Genomic DNA, 17388 nt, shown 5'->3' with positions numbered 1-17388 from the left:
CACCCAGGTCAGAAGCTGCTGATCCTCTGGCCTTCTTCCCCCCCGTCTGATCTGCCTCCGAGACACAGCCCCCGAACCCCTGGGGTGTCTGTTACATCGATGCCCCTCGGCCCCATTGCTAGAGCCTTGGCCTAGGCCCTGGCCATCTCTAGGGTGGCACAGTTGCCCACTCTCCTCCCAGCAGTGCCACGAGATGGATCTTTCTAGAATGCAAACTGACTGGGTCACTGCTTGCTTCAAACCTTCCTTCCTGGAATGAAGTCCAAGGCCCAGACGGGCTCCCTTTGGCCTCTTGGGCCCCTTCCCGACAGCCCTCAGTCCAGTCAAGCCTCATGAATGCTATGAGCCAGGAACACGAGGCCTCTCCATGCCTCCACACGGACTGACAGCCTGAAAACATCTTCCCTGGGGAACCTTTCGTGGCCTCTCCCCTCCCAGGTAGAGTTGCCACTGTCCTCCCTTGTGTCTCTATTATAACACGAGCAGGTTTTTATCACAACACGTGTACCGTGTGACAGTCACGTCAGTCTCCTTCTCAAGACTCCAAACACCTTGGCAGCAGGGACCTCATTCTACTATTTGCACACCCAGTGCCGCTGTAGTGCTTGGCATGTCACAGACGTTTTAGTGTTTACTGAATGGGGAGATACATGGAGGATCAGATGAATAAGCGACACTTACTGCTTCCCAGGAAAATTACTATAAGGGTCTGAGTCAAGGGAGCATGAGTGAAAATGAAGAGCAGGAGATTTATTGCGGAGTTTTTTAGGAAAGGGGATGATTGAGCAAAATCCTTAGAAGAAACTGAAGAAGATGGGATCAAGGTCGCAGGTAGAAATTGGCCTTCACCTTCGTTAAGCATCTCAAGAGCCCCATGGCTTCAGAGGGGAGTGCTATGGCAGGGTTAGAAAGGAGGCACTCTCCTGAGACCGGATCCTTTGCTCCTGCCTTGTCACGAGTCCCTTCAGTGTGCTGTTGGGACAGGAGGTGCTTGAAGGACTCAGGGCTGAATGGGCCATGTTGAAGAGTGAGTGTGTGCAAGAGGACGGACCGTGAGCTGGGGGAAAGAAGCCTATCTGGCCCCACAAATAATGGTGGTAGTGGAGAGGTGGCAGAACATTATCCGTGCCCTTGGCTAGAGCTTCCTTCCATATTCCAGATGGAGAAGCCCCTCCTGTTCCCCTAAAGGTGAGTGTTTGGAGGCAGCATAGGGGTGCTCTTCCTTACGGACACTACTGTTCCTTTCCTCCCGGACCTAACATCTGGGGGCTGGCACGTGGGTGGGAGGAGCCCAGAGGCCAGCAAGCTGCAGATGCATTGATAAGACCAGAAGACTCTACTCTTTCTTCTCTTTGCCTTTCTTCCCATCCTTAGAGTCTTGGCTGCTTCATTTGGGCTGCAGTGTCCACTCAACAATGAAGAAAGCCTTGGGATGTTTTAAGCTACAGTGGTCATTACTGCTAGACTGTGATAAAGTCCACCACAACATGACATATGTAAAAATATACACCTGCCACCCCAGATACACAGCTTCACTCCTCTATGTGGGGCCTGAGGGAGTCTCAGTGGGGAAAACCCCCGAAGTTCAAAATCTAAGTACCCTTACTAGCACTGCTTGAGTGGATCTGCTAAGTTCAGCCCAACTGGCACATTTGATATTCAAAAGAACCTCACAGTGAATCCTTCCTGCAAAGCACGTAACTGTCTTGTAACGTGAATCATCTCCTTCCTATTTCACTTGCTCTAGCTTTCCTGTGGTATTACACTGTCATCTCTATGCATGTGCCCCCTTCGCTGGCCTGGGATCTGCCCTTGTCAGGGTTCCTAGTGCCCAGCATAGGGCCTGGCACATGAATGAAAGCAGGGGATAAGAACAGGGATGCAGGGAGAAAGGGATGGGGCATGCCTGCAGACTGAGCTGATCTTAAGCTCAGAGGGAGGGGAAGACTCTATAAGCTACTTAGAGGTCGCCATGCTGGTTTGTCCACTGTCAAGCTTAAATCCTCTCCTTCAGGCCCTCTGTTCTGTAACAGTGTTGAAGATCCTGTTAACATGGAGCTGTCTAGGGGAAAAGAATATTGGTTATTACCACTGCCCACCATGCTGGTTCACCCCTCCAGCCCTCACACATGCTCAGGCTAGAAGCCCAGCCCCCATCCTCCCCTCCTGCTGGTAAATTCTTACCCTTCCTTTCCTCATGTTTCCCCAACACTTTGCCCATAAGTCTGCATGGTGCTTATCTTGTATTATAATTATCTGTTCATGTGTCTATTTGCCTTGCTAGGCTATAGGCTCCCAAAGGGCAGGGGAAAATGCTTTATTCTTTCTTTTTTTTATTTCTCTGCTTCTGCACATACCCAAACATATAACTGCACCAATTCTGGTGTGTGGCGCTTGGTAGGTACTTAAATGTTTTCCCAGTGGATGTTTTGTTCTTATAAGATTAGCCGGTGCTGTACAGCAAACATGCTGAGGTTGTGGCACCAGGGGAAGGGGATGGAGGGAAAGGCCTGGTGTTTGGCAATGGGGAAGCAGGACAAAGCAGGGTGGTGGGAATCTTGATCAGCAGGGAGGGTAAGAGATGCAGTGAGGTGGGTGGTGAGAGAGGAAAAGGCCAGACCGACGGCATGACAGATTCTGCCTACTTCATACTCCTGATGTGGACCAGGCTTCTCTCATCCTATGACACATGGAGAAAGCTTAGAGAGAGCCTCTGCTGACATTCTGGAAGCACCGCAGGCTTAAGAAGGTGCTGGTTCATTATTATATTCTTTCTCAAGAATGAGATAGATGCTTGCTCATTATCTTACTCTTTCTTCCAACTTCCCCCAGAAAAGGGGGCATAAGCCCCATTTTGCCTATGGGGAAACTGAGGCCCAGAGGGAGTCGGAGGCTTGTTTGAGTCTGGGTGCTGCAGGAACCCTTGGAACCCAGGCAAGTGCTCCACCTCTTCCTACTTGACGCTCCCCCCTTTTCTCTGTCACCAGCATTACAATTCTGAGGGCATGACTTGGCTGTGGTCCCACTTGGCTCAACATGTGACAGAGGCAAGCCCCCCGCCTGAGTGTGCTGCTGCATGGGCGTAATGAGGTGTGAAGGGGGGCAGGGCGAGTGTTGGCTCCTGTGAACAGCGACGCTCAGTCCAGTTAGGCAGCCCCAAGGTGCTGGAGCGTGGGGTCCAACGGGAGAGCCTTCTCGAGACCAGAGCTGGGAGCCTGGGACTTGGAAGGGGGGCCCGAGTGGTCACTCGAAGAGCAAGAGGCCTCCTACCGACACAGGTGGGGAGAGGCCGGTCCCAGGTCCTGCGCTCCCCACTCAGACACAGCAGCTCCTCACTGCCCCGCAGGCTGTATCCAGGGTCACAGCTGAAGGACACAGAGCTTCCTGCAAAATGGCCTCCATCCTGAACCTTGTAGCCAAACTGGGGAGTTCCTGGATCCTCACATTTGATGAGTTCAAAACCTGCCGAAGAGAGGAGAGAGAGGGTAAGCAAGACCCAGCGTGGCAGAAGCCACACGCCCTTTCCTCCCTCAGTGTGAAGCCCACGTCCTCACGGAAGCCACCAGGCATGTGCCCCTGGCTTCTGCCGGCCTCACTGCTCGGGTGGGCCCCACATGGCTGTGCTCAGGAGAGGTGCAGCGTGCAGGATTCGCTCCCAGCTGTGGCGTGGAAATGGCTTCAGCTCTTTCTCCCAGGACAGCTTTTAATAGTTTTCAGACACAGGGTCTGGGTTTTCTATTTCCTTTGTTTGACCCCCAGAGCGTTTTGTTAGCAGGGCTGCTCTTTCCATCTGGCTCGCTGAGACATTCTGATGGGATCTTGTAATAGGGAAACGTCACTTCAAATGCATGTTTCAGAGTTCAATTACGTCCTGTTTAAATACAGTCTATTGAGAAAGGCTGGGGAAGGCTTATGCAGAACGTCTCCACAGAGCACCTGCTATAGGGCGCTTCACGTTCCTTATCCACAGCGGTCTTGTAGGGAGGGGTAATGACCGAGAACACTGGCCTGGTTTAATAAATGGTTCCAAAGTCACACATTCTTAGACGATGGAGATGGAACTCGCATGCCACTTTATTCAATCCTCTTCCCCTGATGGGCCTGCTATACCAGGCACAGACCCTTAGGCCAGATGGCCTAGAGCCCAGGTAAGAGGAATCTTGGTTGGATTCACTGGTTTTCTTACAGCTTTATTGAGATAGAATTCACATACCGAACACTCACCCATCTGAAGTGTTTGATGCACTGTCTTTTAGTATATTCGCAGAGGTGTGCAACTATCTTCACAATCAACTTCAGGGTCTTTTCATCACTTCTAGAGAAACCCTATACACACCCCCCCCCCCTTGCCCTTGGCAACCAAAATTTCCTCTCTGTCTCTATGGATGTGCCTACTCCGGACAGTTCATATAAATAGATCATATAACACGTGGCCTTTGTGATTGGCTTCCTTCACTCAGCAGTGTTTTCAAGGCTCATCCATGGTGTTGCATGGATCAGCGCTTCATTCCTTTTTGACAGCTGAATAACATTCCATTGTACGGATGGGTATATCATATTTTGTTTAGCCATTTATCAGCTGATGGATGCTCATTGGGTTTTAAAACAACCTAGAAAAGCACATTTCTTGGCATCTCCTGGGCAAGTACAGGAGCTCAAATCAATGAACACAAGGGCTGTGAAGCCCAGGTGTGGAGATGTAATCCCAAGTACCCTGGGGCTGTGCACAAATCTGGGTGCTTTCCGTTTTTGAAATCTCGGGAAAGCTAAGACCACGAAAAAGGGAAAGAATCAAGATTGAAGTCTTTAGGGAGTAGTGCAAAAGAACATAATTACACATTAGCGTTTGCATGTTTTACATCTGGCTGTAGCCGAACCTTATTTTTTAAATGCCGTGATTAGGAAAGGCTTTGTTTGGTTGCTTTAGTTAAAAGCCTCAGTGTTTATATTTTGGAGGTATAAGTGAGTAACAGGTGTGCGTGACTCTCAGTTAACCAGAGATGTAAACCTTAGAGTGGATGCCAAGTGGCTGCTTACCCAGAGCAAAGGCACAAGGTCTCAGAGGAAACAGTCCGCTCAGCATGCACCAGTCAGAGAAAACCGAACCTCTTAAATGAGGGGTGACGTCCTGAAGCCCGACCTCCCTGTTTGGGGGACCAGGGAAAGCTTGACTTCATTGTCCACTCTGATGCAAGAAGGACTTACTGGAAAATTGCAGCTCAAAGCCCTTGCTGGTGTTCTCAGCGTCAGTGATGAAATCAAGCCACAGACTGCTGGATGTGCTGTTCAAAGTCACCCCCACCATCTCCGAACGGCTGAACACCCCCAGCAAACGGGCGGAGTTGTTGTTGCCGTCGTAGACCTGGATGTACGAGAGACCCCCGACCTGATGTCAGCATGGCCTTATTTTGAATAACAGCTTTTCATCCCATAGCCTATGTTCCCAGACTTTAGCACCAATGCTTACTGTTGGAGGGGCCGCGAGCATCAGACTCAGGGAAGATGGCACCGGGAGGCAGCGACGGAGAGAGTGATCAGCCCCTCCCATCTCTACTCGGTGCCATTCTGTGCCCAGCCCATCTCAGTGTGAATCCGGTCTCTAGGAACTGCTTGCTGTTCTAACCTTTCCAGTGGAGCTCTGCTCTGTCCCCCAACCCCGAGATGGCACCAGCTTACTCTTCAGCAGCCTGGGGAGGTCAGGATGGGGCCACCAGAAGGCCCAAGCCATCTGTCTCTGCAGACAGGCACACGGAGAGCGTTCGACAGCTCTGCATTGCTAAACTTCCAGATGAGACAACTGTCCTTCTGCCTAACCCCACCGCACTGTGGCAGTGGCCTGTCTTGACTACTCTTCTAGACATGGCCCCCGGGATCCAGCAGCACAGAGTAAAAATGACCAGTGTGTCATGGTGCCTTTCCTTTCCCCAAGCTCACCCTTCCCTCCTAAAATGAGGGCTCCAGCAAGGGCCTGCTGGGCTTGCCAGGGGTGGAATCGTGCAGGCATCTGGCTTCCCCAATGCCCATCTGTCCCCTGAACTTCTGAGCACTAGCAAAGACAACAATCATCAGAATAATGAACTGGCTCCCCAGGTTCTGAGGTTGCTGCTCCTTTCCAGATAATTGTACAAATAACAACAGAAGTTGTGATTGAGTGGAGGACCCCCCTGGTGCTCTGGTAAATATCAAAGATGGGATCTATGGGTGGGTGATGAATATTTGTGCATGGCGCACGATGTGATGCCAGCTGTCAGCAAATTGGAACAGTATTTCCATTCTACTATTTATGAAGCAAAGCTTTCTAAAAGAAGCCATCCTTCAAGCTAACAGTGCTGTATATTACAGAGACTTGCTCAGGCCCCTGGGAGCCTCAAGTCTGTTTCCACATTCCATGTACCACATCACTGATAGATTGAGAGAATTCTGGAGTTCCAACAGACAGAGAGATGACACCAGTTCAGAGTTTAGCCCACTGGGGCATCCAAGTTGCTAAATAAAAATATTTGTACCCATGAACGCATATTGAAATTAACTGATCAAGGTGTTAATCGTCAACACTTGCTGACATCACAATAGGAGAAACATAGAGAAACAACCAGATAACATGAACACCACTACTATGGAGTCATTTTGTTTAAAAAAAAAAAAAAAAAAAGAAAGAGAGAGAGAGAGAGAGAGAGAGAGAGAGAAAGAAAGAAAGAAAGAAAGAAAGAAAGAAAGAAGAAAGAGAAAAATCAAGCCTGAATCGTATCAAGTCACTGGATCCAATTTTAACTTATAGCAAATACAGAGGACGGAGGGATATATGAAATGATACTCTGGGAGTATGTTTGGCAAAACCCAGAATGTGAAAATTCCACTGGGCAAGTTACCTGACTTCCTCAACAAATAAATTACAAGGGATGGAGGAAAAAAAGAAGATGGAGGCAGAAATCTATTGATTAAAAACCGTACGAGAAAACCAGTTCAATGTATGGGCCTTATCTGGACCCTGATTCAAAAAACTGTATATTTAAAAAAATATTAGAACGTTTATAAGATAATTGGAAACTTGAACATTTGTTGGATATATGATGATGTTAAGAGATTGTTGTTAATTAATAAAAGTATAATGGGAACAGGATTATTTCCAAGCATAATTCATTCTAATTCATTAAGGACAAAAATGTTCATAATGTGTCATTATGATAAAATATTCATTGCAGAAAACTTAAAAAACAGAAGAGCACACAGAAGATAAAAACAACTTTCAGCACTCACAACATTTTGGTGACTATCTTTCCAGGCTTTATTCTATGCATGCTTTTCCTTATATATATTTATTTCTTTATTTTTTTATATAAAAACAAGATCCAACTATAGATACTATATGGTAACCTGATCTTTCACTTAATATAATGTGCATATTTTTTTAAGCATTAAATATTTTTCCCCAACGGCATTTAAATAATTTAAGGAATTTTCATCACAAAATTAAACCCACCCACACTATACTTACTCACACATCATTGTCCAGAATGTGTGCCCAGGCAGATAAGAGGCATTCAATAAAAGTATGATAATTAAATAAACCAACGTTTTCTTCTAGTACTTTTGTCTTTAAGTCCACCTGGAATTTACTTAGGCATATGATAGGAGATGAGTCTACTTTTTTCTCCTTGATTGATTAGCCATTTAACCAAACACTATAAATATTCCATTCACCACCAATTTTAAATTCACCTTTATCACATATATATCACATTATATACATTTGGTTTTGTCTGTCAACTTTCTATTCTATTCTATTCCTATTTGCTACCTATTTGTCTTTTCCTGTGCATGACCCACACCATTTTAGTTATCATAGTTTTATAATATACTTGAATATTTAATAGGGCAAGTCCTCTCTCATTTGTCCTTCTTTTAACTTAAAAAATTTATTCTCCCTTGTTTATTTTGCTAGATAAACTCAAGATGAACTTCCTTAAATTAAAAAATAAAAAATACCTCCTGCTCCCCCCTGCCAAGAAAAACCCCAAGACAACTTGTGTAATTCTGATTGATTAACATCATAGGTATGGGTTAGTAAGAGAAAAAGTCCATCTACATGATAATTGAATTTTCTTACTCATTTTTTGGCATCTGGCTCTATTTAATCAAGTTGTTTTGTATGTCTCTCAGTAAAATTCTGTATTTATTTTTGGGTATTTTAAAATTTTTTATTGCAATTGGGAATTGGGCCGTTGTCTACATTTATTTTCTAACAGAATACTGCTTGTCTATAAGAATGCTTTGATGGTCCAGTTCCTTATTATATACTGGGGATGGATCGGTCTCTGAGAAATCCGAGACAATCCATACACATCTGTTACACCGAACCTTCTTTCTTTCTTCTTGCTCTATTAGATGTTTTTATTTTCTTGTTTGTTGCAGTATAATTGACAAATAAAAATTGTATATAATTAAGGTGTACAACATGATATTTTGATGCACATGTACCATTACATCTGATATGACAGTTCAGTGAGATTTAAGAGTAACTACACTAACAGCTTTGTCCACACAGTTACAAACAATGCAAACATTCCATGGTCGGACACTGCTACATGTCTGCTTGCACACGCGCTTGAGTTACTCTAGGGCATATGCCTCCAATGGAGAAGCTCGTTGCTGGGAAGGGGAATCCTCAACTTCGTTAGATATTGCCAGATTGCTCTCCAAAGAGTAATACAAATTTAATCTCTCACTGACACTGTATGACAGCTTTCATTGTTTTGTATCTTCGCCAACACTTGGTATTTTCAGGCATTCTAATTTTTCCCAGTTTGATGGATGTGAAATGGTATCTTGTTTTAATTTGTATGTCTTTGGTTATCACTGAGGTTGAGCATCTTTTCATGTGTTTATCCATAATTCTACTTTCCTCTTATGTGTATTTCTTGTTCATATCCTTTGTTTATCCATGAATATGAAACCTCCCTGCATTTCGGTTTTATGTCCTTCAAAATAAAATTTCATAGTTTTCTCAGTGAAGATTATGCACATTTTTTAGACTTATTCCTAGGTGTTTTATAGGTTTTCTTCTATTATGAATGAGATCTTTTTTTTTCTGATTATGTTTTAGTTGGTTGTAGACACATCAGCCACTTTGCTGAATTGTCTTATTGTTTCTGTTGGTTAATCCGTCAACTCTTCTGTATTTTCTAAATAGAAGAGACAACTTTATATATTCCTCTCTAATTTTTATAGTTTCTTTGTTCTTTCTTTGATCTGATTGTGATGGCTTGGATCTGCAGCAAAATGTTGAATAATACTACGGTGATAGCACAACTCTGGTCTTGCTCCCGACTGTACTGGGAACCTTAGGAAGTTCTGTTATTAAGAATAATGTTTGCTGGGCCCCTGGGTGGCTCAGACGGTTAAGCGTCTGCCTTCGGCTCAGGTCATGATCCCAGGGTTCTGGGATTGAGTCCCGCATCGGGCTCCCTGCTCCTTGGGAGCCTGCTTCTCCCTCTGCTCCTCTCTCTCTCTCTCTCTGTCTCTCATGAATAAATACATAAAATCTTAAAAAAAAAAAGAATGTTTGCTATAGGTGTTGGTAGGAAATTTTTATCAGATTAATAAAGTTCTCTTCATAGTTTTGAGATATTTTAAAATCATGAATGAGTACTGAATCTCATCGTGTGATGTTCTGGGGTGTACTGGGAGGATTACGTATTTTTGGCTTCTAATCTGTTTATAGGATATTAGGTTGAACCACATGAAGTTGCCAATATGTGACCAGTTTTGACCTACAAAAATGTCAGTTTCATAGGGTTTGCTTATTGTGTAACACTGTGTGCTTTTCTAATATTGACACATCCTCACATTCCTGGAATCAATCCCGCTTGGTCATTTTTGCTTTCATACACAGCTAGATTCAATATGACATTGTATGTAGGGTGTTCAGATCTATGATCATACGTGACTGGTCTAATAGTTTGTTCTTCTATGGCTCTTATTCAGTCTGCTATCAATATTTCTACTTGCCTCATTTAAATAAAATGAATGAGGAGATAGATTCCAATTTTTCTCTTTCCCGAGTCAGTTTGATTATCGCAGTATTAATTATTCCTTGAATTTTTGTTAGCTTACTTGTAAAATAGTCTATGCCTGGGGCCCTTGAGACAGGATGGGGGGAGTCAAAATTTTTAAGTATTGGTTTATTCAGATTTTTATCTTTTCTTGATATTAGTACTTTTTAATCTGTCAAAATGTCCATTTCAGATTTCTTAGCTTATAGTTGTTCCTAAATATTTTCTGTTAGTTTCATAATCTCTACCTCATCTCTAAGTATGTACCTTTTTCCATTCCTAAAATTATATAATGGTGGCTTCTTTATTCCTTGATCAGTCCTGCAAAATTTGTGATCTTTATTAGCTATTTTTCAAGGAACGAGTTGGTTTTATTGACAATTGCTATTGCTTTTTGGTTCTATTTTTTTTCGGTCATTTTTGACTTTACCTTTAAAAAAGGCTCTTTCTCCTACTTCCTTTGGATTTATTGTTATATAATTCATGCTACCCAACTCCTTATTTATTTTTAACCTAGGTGATGCATCAGAGACTAACAGAGGTATATTGAAATCTTCCACCATGACTGCAACTTTATTAAACATTTTTTCACATTTCCTGCAGTTTTTATTTAATTTATTCATGCTATGTTATTTGGCACATAAAGTTTGACTGTAGATTGATTGTACATTTTATTAACATAAAAGAATCCTCTTTTTAATTTCCTTATGAGGTGTGAGAGAAGTTCTCAAAGTCATCTCATAATAAACCGGTTTCATTTTTCCGTGCTTTACCCTCTTCTGTTCATTGCCTCCATCACATTTTTTAATTGGGTGATCATGTTTCTCATCTTTATTTAATCTTTACTCATCTCAGATTGCTCTGTTTTCATTAATGCCTATTTTTGTGTCATAAATATAAGATTCTCCCAAATCCTGTTAAGAATACAAAGCAGGAGCTGTTTTTAAAGTTTTTCTTCTTTGTTGCTTACAGAGGGGCAATTAGCTCTGACTCTTCAGACGGGTCCCCTTCTTCTGATCTACGGACTATTTACACACATTCAGTTAATTTTCTTGTTAGCACACCATTACAGAGGGAGCATAAAAGAGGGGAATGGAAATGCCCAGTGGTCTTTGGAGGGGAGTGGAGGAATTACACAAGAATAGGCCATCGCAGGAGCTTTCCAGTCTCCTGGTGCTGAAGTGTGTGTGTGAGTGTGGTGCCTCTAACGTGCCTGACCACTCTTGTTAGGCACCAACCACAGTGTTGCCCTCCTTCACCTGGCTTGCCAACAAAAGCCACATGAAGCCCAGAATGTCCCGCTGAGAGGGAATGGTGGCTCTGTGTGTTCTCTCAGACCTAGTACGCTTCCAGAGGAACCAGTGGTGTGGACATCTGGTCCCTGCCAATGGGGCCATGGCATGTCCTTGCTCCAGGCTCTGCTGCTCTGAGCTAGGTGGCCGGAGATGCGTTTTTCCTTCCGGTTTCTAACACTTCATCCACAGTCAGGATTTCACTTCGCTTACGTGAATCATAGTTTGATTGGGCCCTTTCTCAATCTGAACTCTTTTCTGGATATTCCATTTGGCAAAAATTCCTTTAAGTGATATGTGAATGGTACCCTTGCCTAATTTCCAGTGCTGAGGCCACAGTCCTCTGCTTTTACATCCTTTTAGTCATTTCAGTGGGGACCGGCAGAGGACGAAGTTATATATATATATATATATATATCTCCATGTGCTTCATTTGGCATCTTGAGCTGGAAGTCGTCTTTCCATTCTATTGCAATTTAAAGGCCCTTCCTGTCTTGCTGATGTCAGGTCAAAATTTTGGTGGGGGCCAAAATAAAAGGAATCAGTTCTGGGAGAGAAGCTGAAGTGTGAGCAGGGATACAGTTTAAGGAATTTTTAGTTATTAAAGGTAAGAAACAGATCAGGAGTCACAAACACAAGCAAAGAGTCATTTCATGGGTCAGAAAAACAAGACTATAAAATTTGCATAGAGTATTGTATCTTGGGCAATAAATAAAGTGTGGAGGAGGTGACAGGTGTCCTTGGTCAGGAGCTCAGGTGTGCATGGGGGTTTCTTTGGAGGACAAGAAAGTCCTCAGGATTAGGAATCCACTGGTGTTCTGGCAGGTGGGTGAATTCCAGAGGGGTGAGGGCGAGGGCGAGATATTCTTGGACCTGACTACTGCTCTGGGCAGCTCCTGCACACATTCCTGTCAAGGTAGACCAGAGTGACACGCTGACCCAGCAGTGCCCGGCAGCTGACATGGCTGCAAGGCTGTTCTGAATCCTATTTGGGAAACCATAACCATGGGTTTCTCTTAGTTCTGAAACAGTTCTGTACCTGTTCATGTCCCAGGTTCTCCACCCTGAGGAGAAGACTTAGAACAGGAAGGGGTTCCAGGAAACCACCCCATCTCCCTGGGTGCCTTGCCCTCCCTTCCCCAGACCCTGTTCTATAGAAGTTCTGGGGGTCCCGGGGTCCCGTGAGTGGCCTTTCAGCCAGGTCAGAGACACAGCCTTCTGAGGAGGACACTACAGAAGCCTGGACACAGGACGAAGAGGGTCTTCTTCGACAAGAAGGCTGAGCCCCAAGGCTGGGTGGTAGGGCCAGCTGGGCAGGGAAGTCTGGGAACATCCCCCTAAGATACAGGAATTCATTCCCATCTCTCCACAACCCTGCAGGACTACCTGGAGTTCTATCTCCTACACAAGTCCTCCCTGACCTCTGACCTGGGTCTTACAGCCCATGTCTCTCCCTTCTTACCCTGAATGCCTCAGAAAGTCTCTCTTGTATCTTTTGAGCTGCTTACCTAATCCCGAGACAGCACCGGGACAGGACAGTTGGGTGTGCGCACCTGTTGACTACATGTTAGGTGTTTCTCTGAATCTAGACCACCGTGGGGAAGAAGCTCAGGCACCAGCCATTACTCCGTGTGACCTCTGGCAGCCAAGGAACCCTCTGGTCCTATCAGGCCAGACACAGAATTGCTGCTATAGACTCCCTTCAAAACCTGAAACTTAAAAGTTACGTCTCCAAAACTCCTTTTTCTGCAGGGTTGACGACAGCCTTCATGCAAGAAGGGCTCTGCATTGCATCAATTTCATCTGCAGCACTGGAGAGAGGAAGTCACTCTGGCCTTGCTGGGCCCGGTTGTATCCTCTGAGGCTCTGGTGTGGATGATGAACACATAGATGGAGAGAGGTGAGGTCCAGGGGCTGCCTGAAGACATGGCCCTTGGAAATTATAAAATCTTGTCTATTGCTCGCTTAAAAGGAGATGCACTGTTTTTCTGTCTGGGGAGCTCAGAGGTTGCAAAGTAGAGCTTAAGAAGCCAGTAATTAGGCCCTAATCCCCACTCAGCCACTTCGCATATTCTTTTCTATTTCAGGTATATCCGGTCCCAACCAGTCATCTTATGGGCTTAAGGATAACCAGGTGAGAGTGAGAAACACCTTCCAAATGCATGCGCACACACCCCAGAGAACACATGCCCCAGAGAGTGAGCATAAAATGCACCGTACACTCATCATATCTAGAGAGAATCCTAAGGGATGGGGATTATTTAATTCTTTCTCTTTGGGTTTTCCAGAGTAGTGACCTCTGATTGTTTCTGATGTCAAGACTTCTTGGGCTGCAGGGAATAAAACTGTATTAGGATAAGCTAAAAAATTTCTTGGCATAGGATGAAAATGGACACACTCTGTGTGAGATTTTCCTTATAATTCATTTCAATAAGGCAGCTCTTGGATAAATTCTCCAGAGTCCATTCTTCGATCATACACATACAAACCATATATTACTGGAGATACACATGAATCACCTACGTACAAGGACATGCAAATCATGTGTGCTCAGTGTCGTAACAATCCCCTTTCTACAATCAAGTCCCAACACCTCTTTGCCTGACATGTAATTTGAATCCACTTTCTTTAACCCCACTGCCACACATGGGCCATCACCATGGCACAATGAGCTACTAACCTACCGAAACTTATGTGCAAAACATCCCCAGGTGTGCACACACATAAGATACACTGAGACACGTATGCACACACACAGGTCCCTTAAACCAAGCCAGTACCTAGACTTAGATTCACACACATGTGGAAATGTAATAAAAGGATCTACATCCATAAGCACGTGTCTACACAAATGCACATGCATATTCTATAAGCTCTTCACTATCCAGCTTGATGGTCACAGTTCATGGTGAAAAACCTGATCCACTGGCCCCTCCAGCTGAATTTATGATGATTTATCACACAGTCAGCCTGTTCTCTACCACACATGTATTTGAGAATAGTCAGCTCTGAAGCACACTCGAAAGCCACATTCTTAGACCCTCACAGACCCTTCTCTTTCGGGTTCCTACCTTCTCCCAGATGAGTGAGGACAATACCCTGGAACTCAGGAGGGAAGATGAACATTTGGGTCATTCCCACAGAAGTAAATGAGTAGGTGCTGAGCGCACTGTTGCCTACTGTCACTTACATCCTCTATGAGATCTATTGGTTTTACCTTGAGGACATCTCCTTCTGACAGTTCAAACGTCCTGGCTTTAAGCTGAATGCCTTTCCCCGGCTGGGTCTGGATGGAGTAGATGCATTCATGGTTGTTATTGTAGTTCACAGGAAAGTTGGGGGACAGCAATGTGCCCTGAGTGCCCGTGACTGAATTCCCACACTCAGCTGGAAAGAGAACCACAATAATCACCGATTAACCCCCATCAGCCAAATCTAGAAAACAACTCACAGCACTGGAGGACCTTACAAGGATGACACATTGTTTGCCTTTCTGCCTGCCCAAATGCCTGGTTATCTGTCCATTCGTCTGCCTGTCTGTGGGGCTGCTTATCAAAGTTTTCTAACATATCTGCCCACCTGTAGTTTTGCCCCATTTCTTTATCTCTCTTGTTCTGTGTGTCTGTCTCTCTTCTGCAGGGATAGAAATGAACCCACCAGGCATCCTGTACTTTCTTGGTGGCCTGAGGCAGCCCTTCCCCACACCTGTTCATCTAGTATCATAGCAACAGAATGGCTGAGGAGGATGTCAGGGGCGGATGGAGGTGGTGAAGTGAGGAGAGACGAATCCTTTCAGTATCAGAGGCTAGAAATCCAGAGGGGTCAACATTGAATAGTTATTGCTAGCATCTTCCAAACTTCAGTCATTAGTCACAACAACCAGTTCCATAAGGGAGGCATAATTATGATCCCTATTTTAAAAATAAAGAATCTGGTACTTAGCAGTTCAGATCAAGTCTCTCCATTTACCGAGAGGAGGGGGCTGAGAATTCAACCCTCCTGGTCTTGGAGTTTAAGGCCACCGAGGCTTTGGAGAAAGTTTTAGCACAGACCCACTGAAACCCTGTTTCATTCAACAGCTAATGAATTCAGAGCCACCTCTCGACATCTTTTTCTCCTCCTCCAGAATTAGGCCTTCTTTCCCCATTATTCCCGTACTTTTATTTATAGCAGTCATCCCATTGTATTTCACCCATTTGTTAACATTTCTGTCTCTTCCACTGTCAGTCCTTTAGGGCTGGGTCCTAGTTCTCTCTCACCAGCCCCCACCCAGTGCCTGGGGGGGTCGGGCATGAGCAGGTGAAAGGGGAGGGAGCTCAGTGGCAGGGCATGGCTGCAGAGCCCCACAGCTGTCTCTCTAGGGTCTTTAATAGTTGTAAAGCCCCTCCCTGTGCTTCCCTGTATCAGAGCATCTGTCACATTGCACCCTGACTGCTTGTTACTTGCCTGTAGCCCCCACAAAATGGGAGTTACTTGAGGGCTAGGGTCATGCTTAATGAATCTAAACTTCCAAGGCTTAGCCCAGATTGTCTGTAAAATAAATATTTGCAAAATGAGTGAATGAATGAATATGGAGGACACAGACCTCAGAAGATGTACAGTCCTAAAAATAATTAGGTTCCAGAAGGATGAAAATACAAGTCCAGATGGCAGGCACATTACTTGTCTGGACATATGGGGAATTGGGAGCACATCTTGAATCTCTGAGGTTGATGGTAGCAAGTCTGCTTTCTCCAAACCATCCCTCGGTGTCCCTATTCTAGGCACAGTCATTGGTGGAAGGTTGTCCCTGAGGTCAACCAATGGGCCACACAGTTAACCCTAATTGTCCTAAACCTGAAGTGTACTAGGCCAAGGCAGTGTAGTTGGAGCTTGTGATATAGGGACATTCAGAGTTGAACCTCTTATGGTCTTAGTTATACCCTTGTGTGTTTTCTCGTCCCCAAGGCTGCTCCTTAGACCTTTGAAGACAGTGTCAGTGTCCCACAAGTCCTTACTATTTCAATGGGCCCTACTCCCTGGGCTCTGGCCAGTTCAGGACAGCTTCACCTTCCTAGGAGTTTACATAAGCCATTCCAATGCATTGAATGTTCGTGGCCTCAGGCCAAATCCATACGTTGAAGCCCTAATCTTCAGTGTGATGGTATCCTCAGGAGGGCCCTTGGCAAGTGATTGGGGTTAGTGACCACACAAGCTGAGGAAACGACCAGAGCCCTCTCTCTGCCTTGTCAGGACAGGAAGAAGGCTGCCGTCTGCAGGCTAGGAGAGGAACTTCACTAGATACTGAATCTGCGGGCATCTTGATCTTGGACTGTTTGGGCTCCAGAACCATGAGAAATAAATATCTGGTGTTTAAGCCACCCACGGTATTTTCCTACAGAGGCCTGATCATTTGTCTTAGAGCCTGTCTGCAAAGTGTCCAAATGTGCATAATGAATATGCTGAGCTGGGGTATATGACTAAGGTGATAGTTGTGGACAGGCACCCTCTGGACATTTTCTGGGGGCCCGGAGACAAGGGCGGGGATTTGGGGAGGGATGCTAAGGGCTGTGCCCCTGTATTACTCAGTCTTATCACATGGGCAGCACCCTGAAGCAGCTCTCCGTTATTTCTGGAGTCACACACTATTCCCCTTCACCTAGGGAGAGGCATGGGGAGCGGTGGGATGAGCACGGACGTTGGAGTCAGACAGCCTAGTTATATCAACACTCTGAACCTCATTCTCTTCATCTGCCTTCATCTGGGCAATAATAGCATCCACGTAAGACTACAGAGAATAAATGCATGGGATTTTATGATAAAACAAGTGAGCATGTGGGGAGTGGGGAGCATATAGTAGGCTCTCAACAAGTGTTATTCCTCCTCTCTTTCCCCATCTAACCCAAGTGAATCTATGCGGCTTCCTTGATTCCATCTGGAGCCCTAAGTGCCTGTGCTCTGGGTCTGGCAGAAAGCCTGAGAAGCTTCTTAGGAAGTGTGCATTAGCTGCCTGGTGTTCACAGCACACTCACTAGTCTGATGCCTCTTGCCCTCTGCCTCGTTCC

General features: G+C 45.1%; 1 protein-coding gene across 2 annotated transcripts in view; it reads right to left on the bottom strand.

Moving 5' to 3' along the window:
* The window catches only part of CSMD2 (CUB and Sushi multiple domains 2), a 588524-nt gene that overhangs the window by 159010 nt on the left and 412126 nt on the right, over positions 1-17388 (bottom strand). For both annotated transcript variants that reach the window (XM_088023017.1, XM_028113838.2), the window contains exons 22-24: positions 14562-14731; positions 5206-5362; positions 3271-3462 (exon numbers count right to left, since the gene is read on the bottom strand). In XM_088023017.1, the coding sequence (XP_087879143.1) occupies positions 3271-3462; positions 5206-5362; positions 14562-14731 (519 nt within the window). The remainder of the gene's footprint in view (positions 1-3270; positions 3463-5205; positions 5363-14561; positions 14732-17388) is intronic.

The sequence above is a fragment of the Eumetopias jubatus genome, unplaced genomic scaffold, assembly GCF_037043125.1.
Source record: "Eumetopias jubatus isolate StellerSeaLion01/CBP00866 unplaced genomic scaffold, mEumJub1_p1.0 scaffold_4, whole genome shotgun sequence".
NCBI classification, from domain to species: domain Eukaryota; kingdom Metazoa; phylum Chordata; class Mammalia; order Carnivora; family Otariidae; genus Eumetopias; species Eumetopias jubatus.
This window is presented reverse-complemented; position numbering and strand designations above follow the sequence as displayed.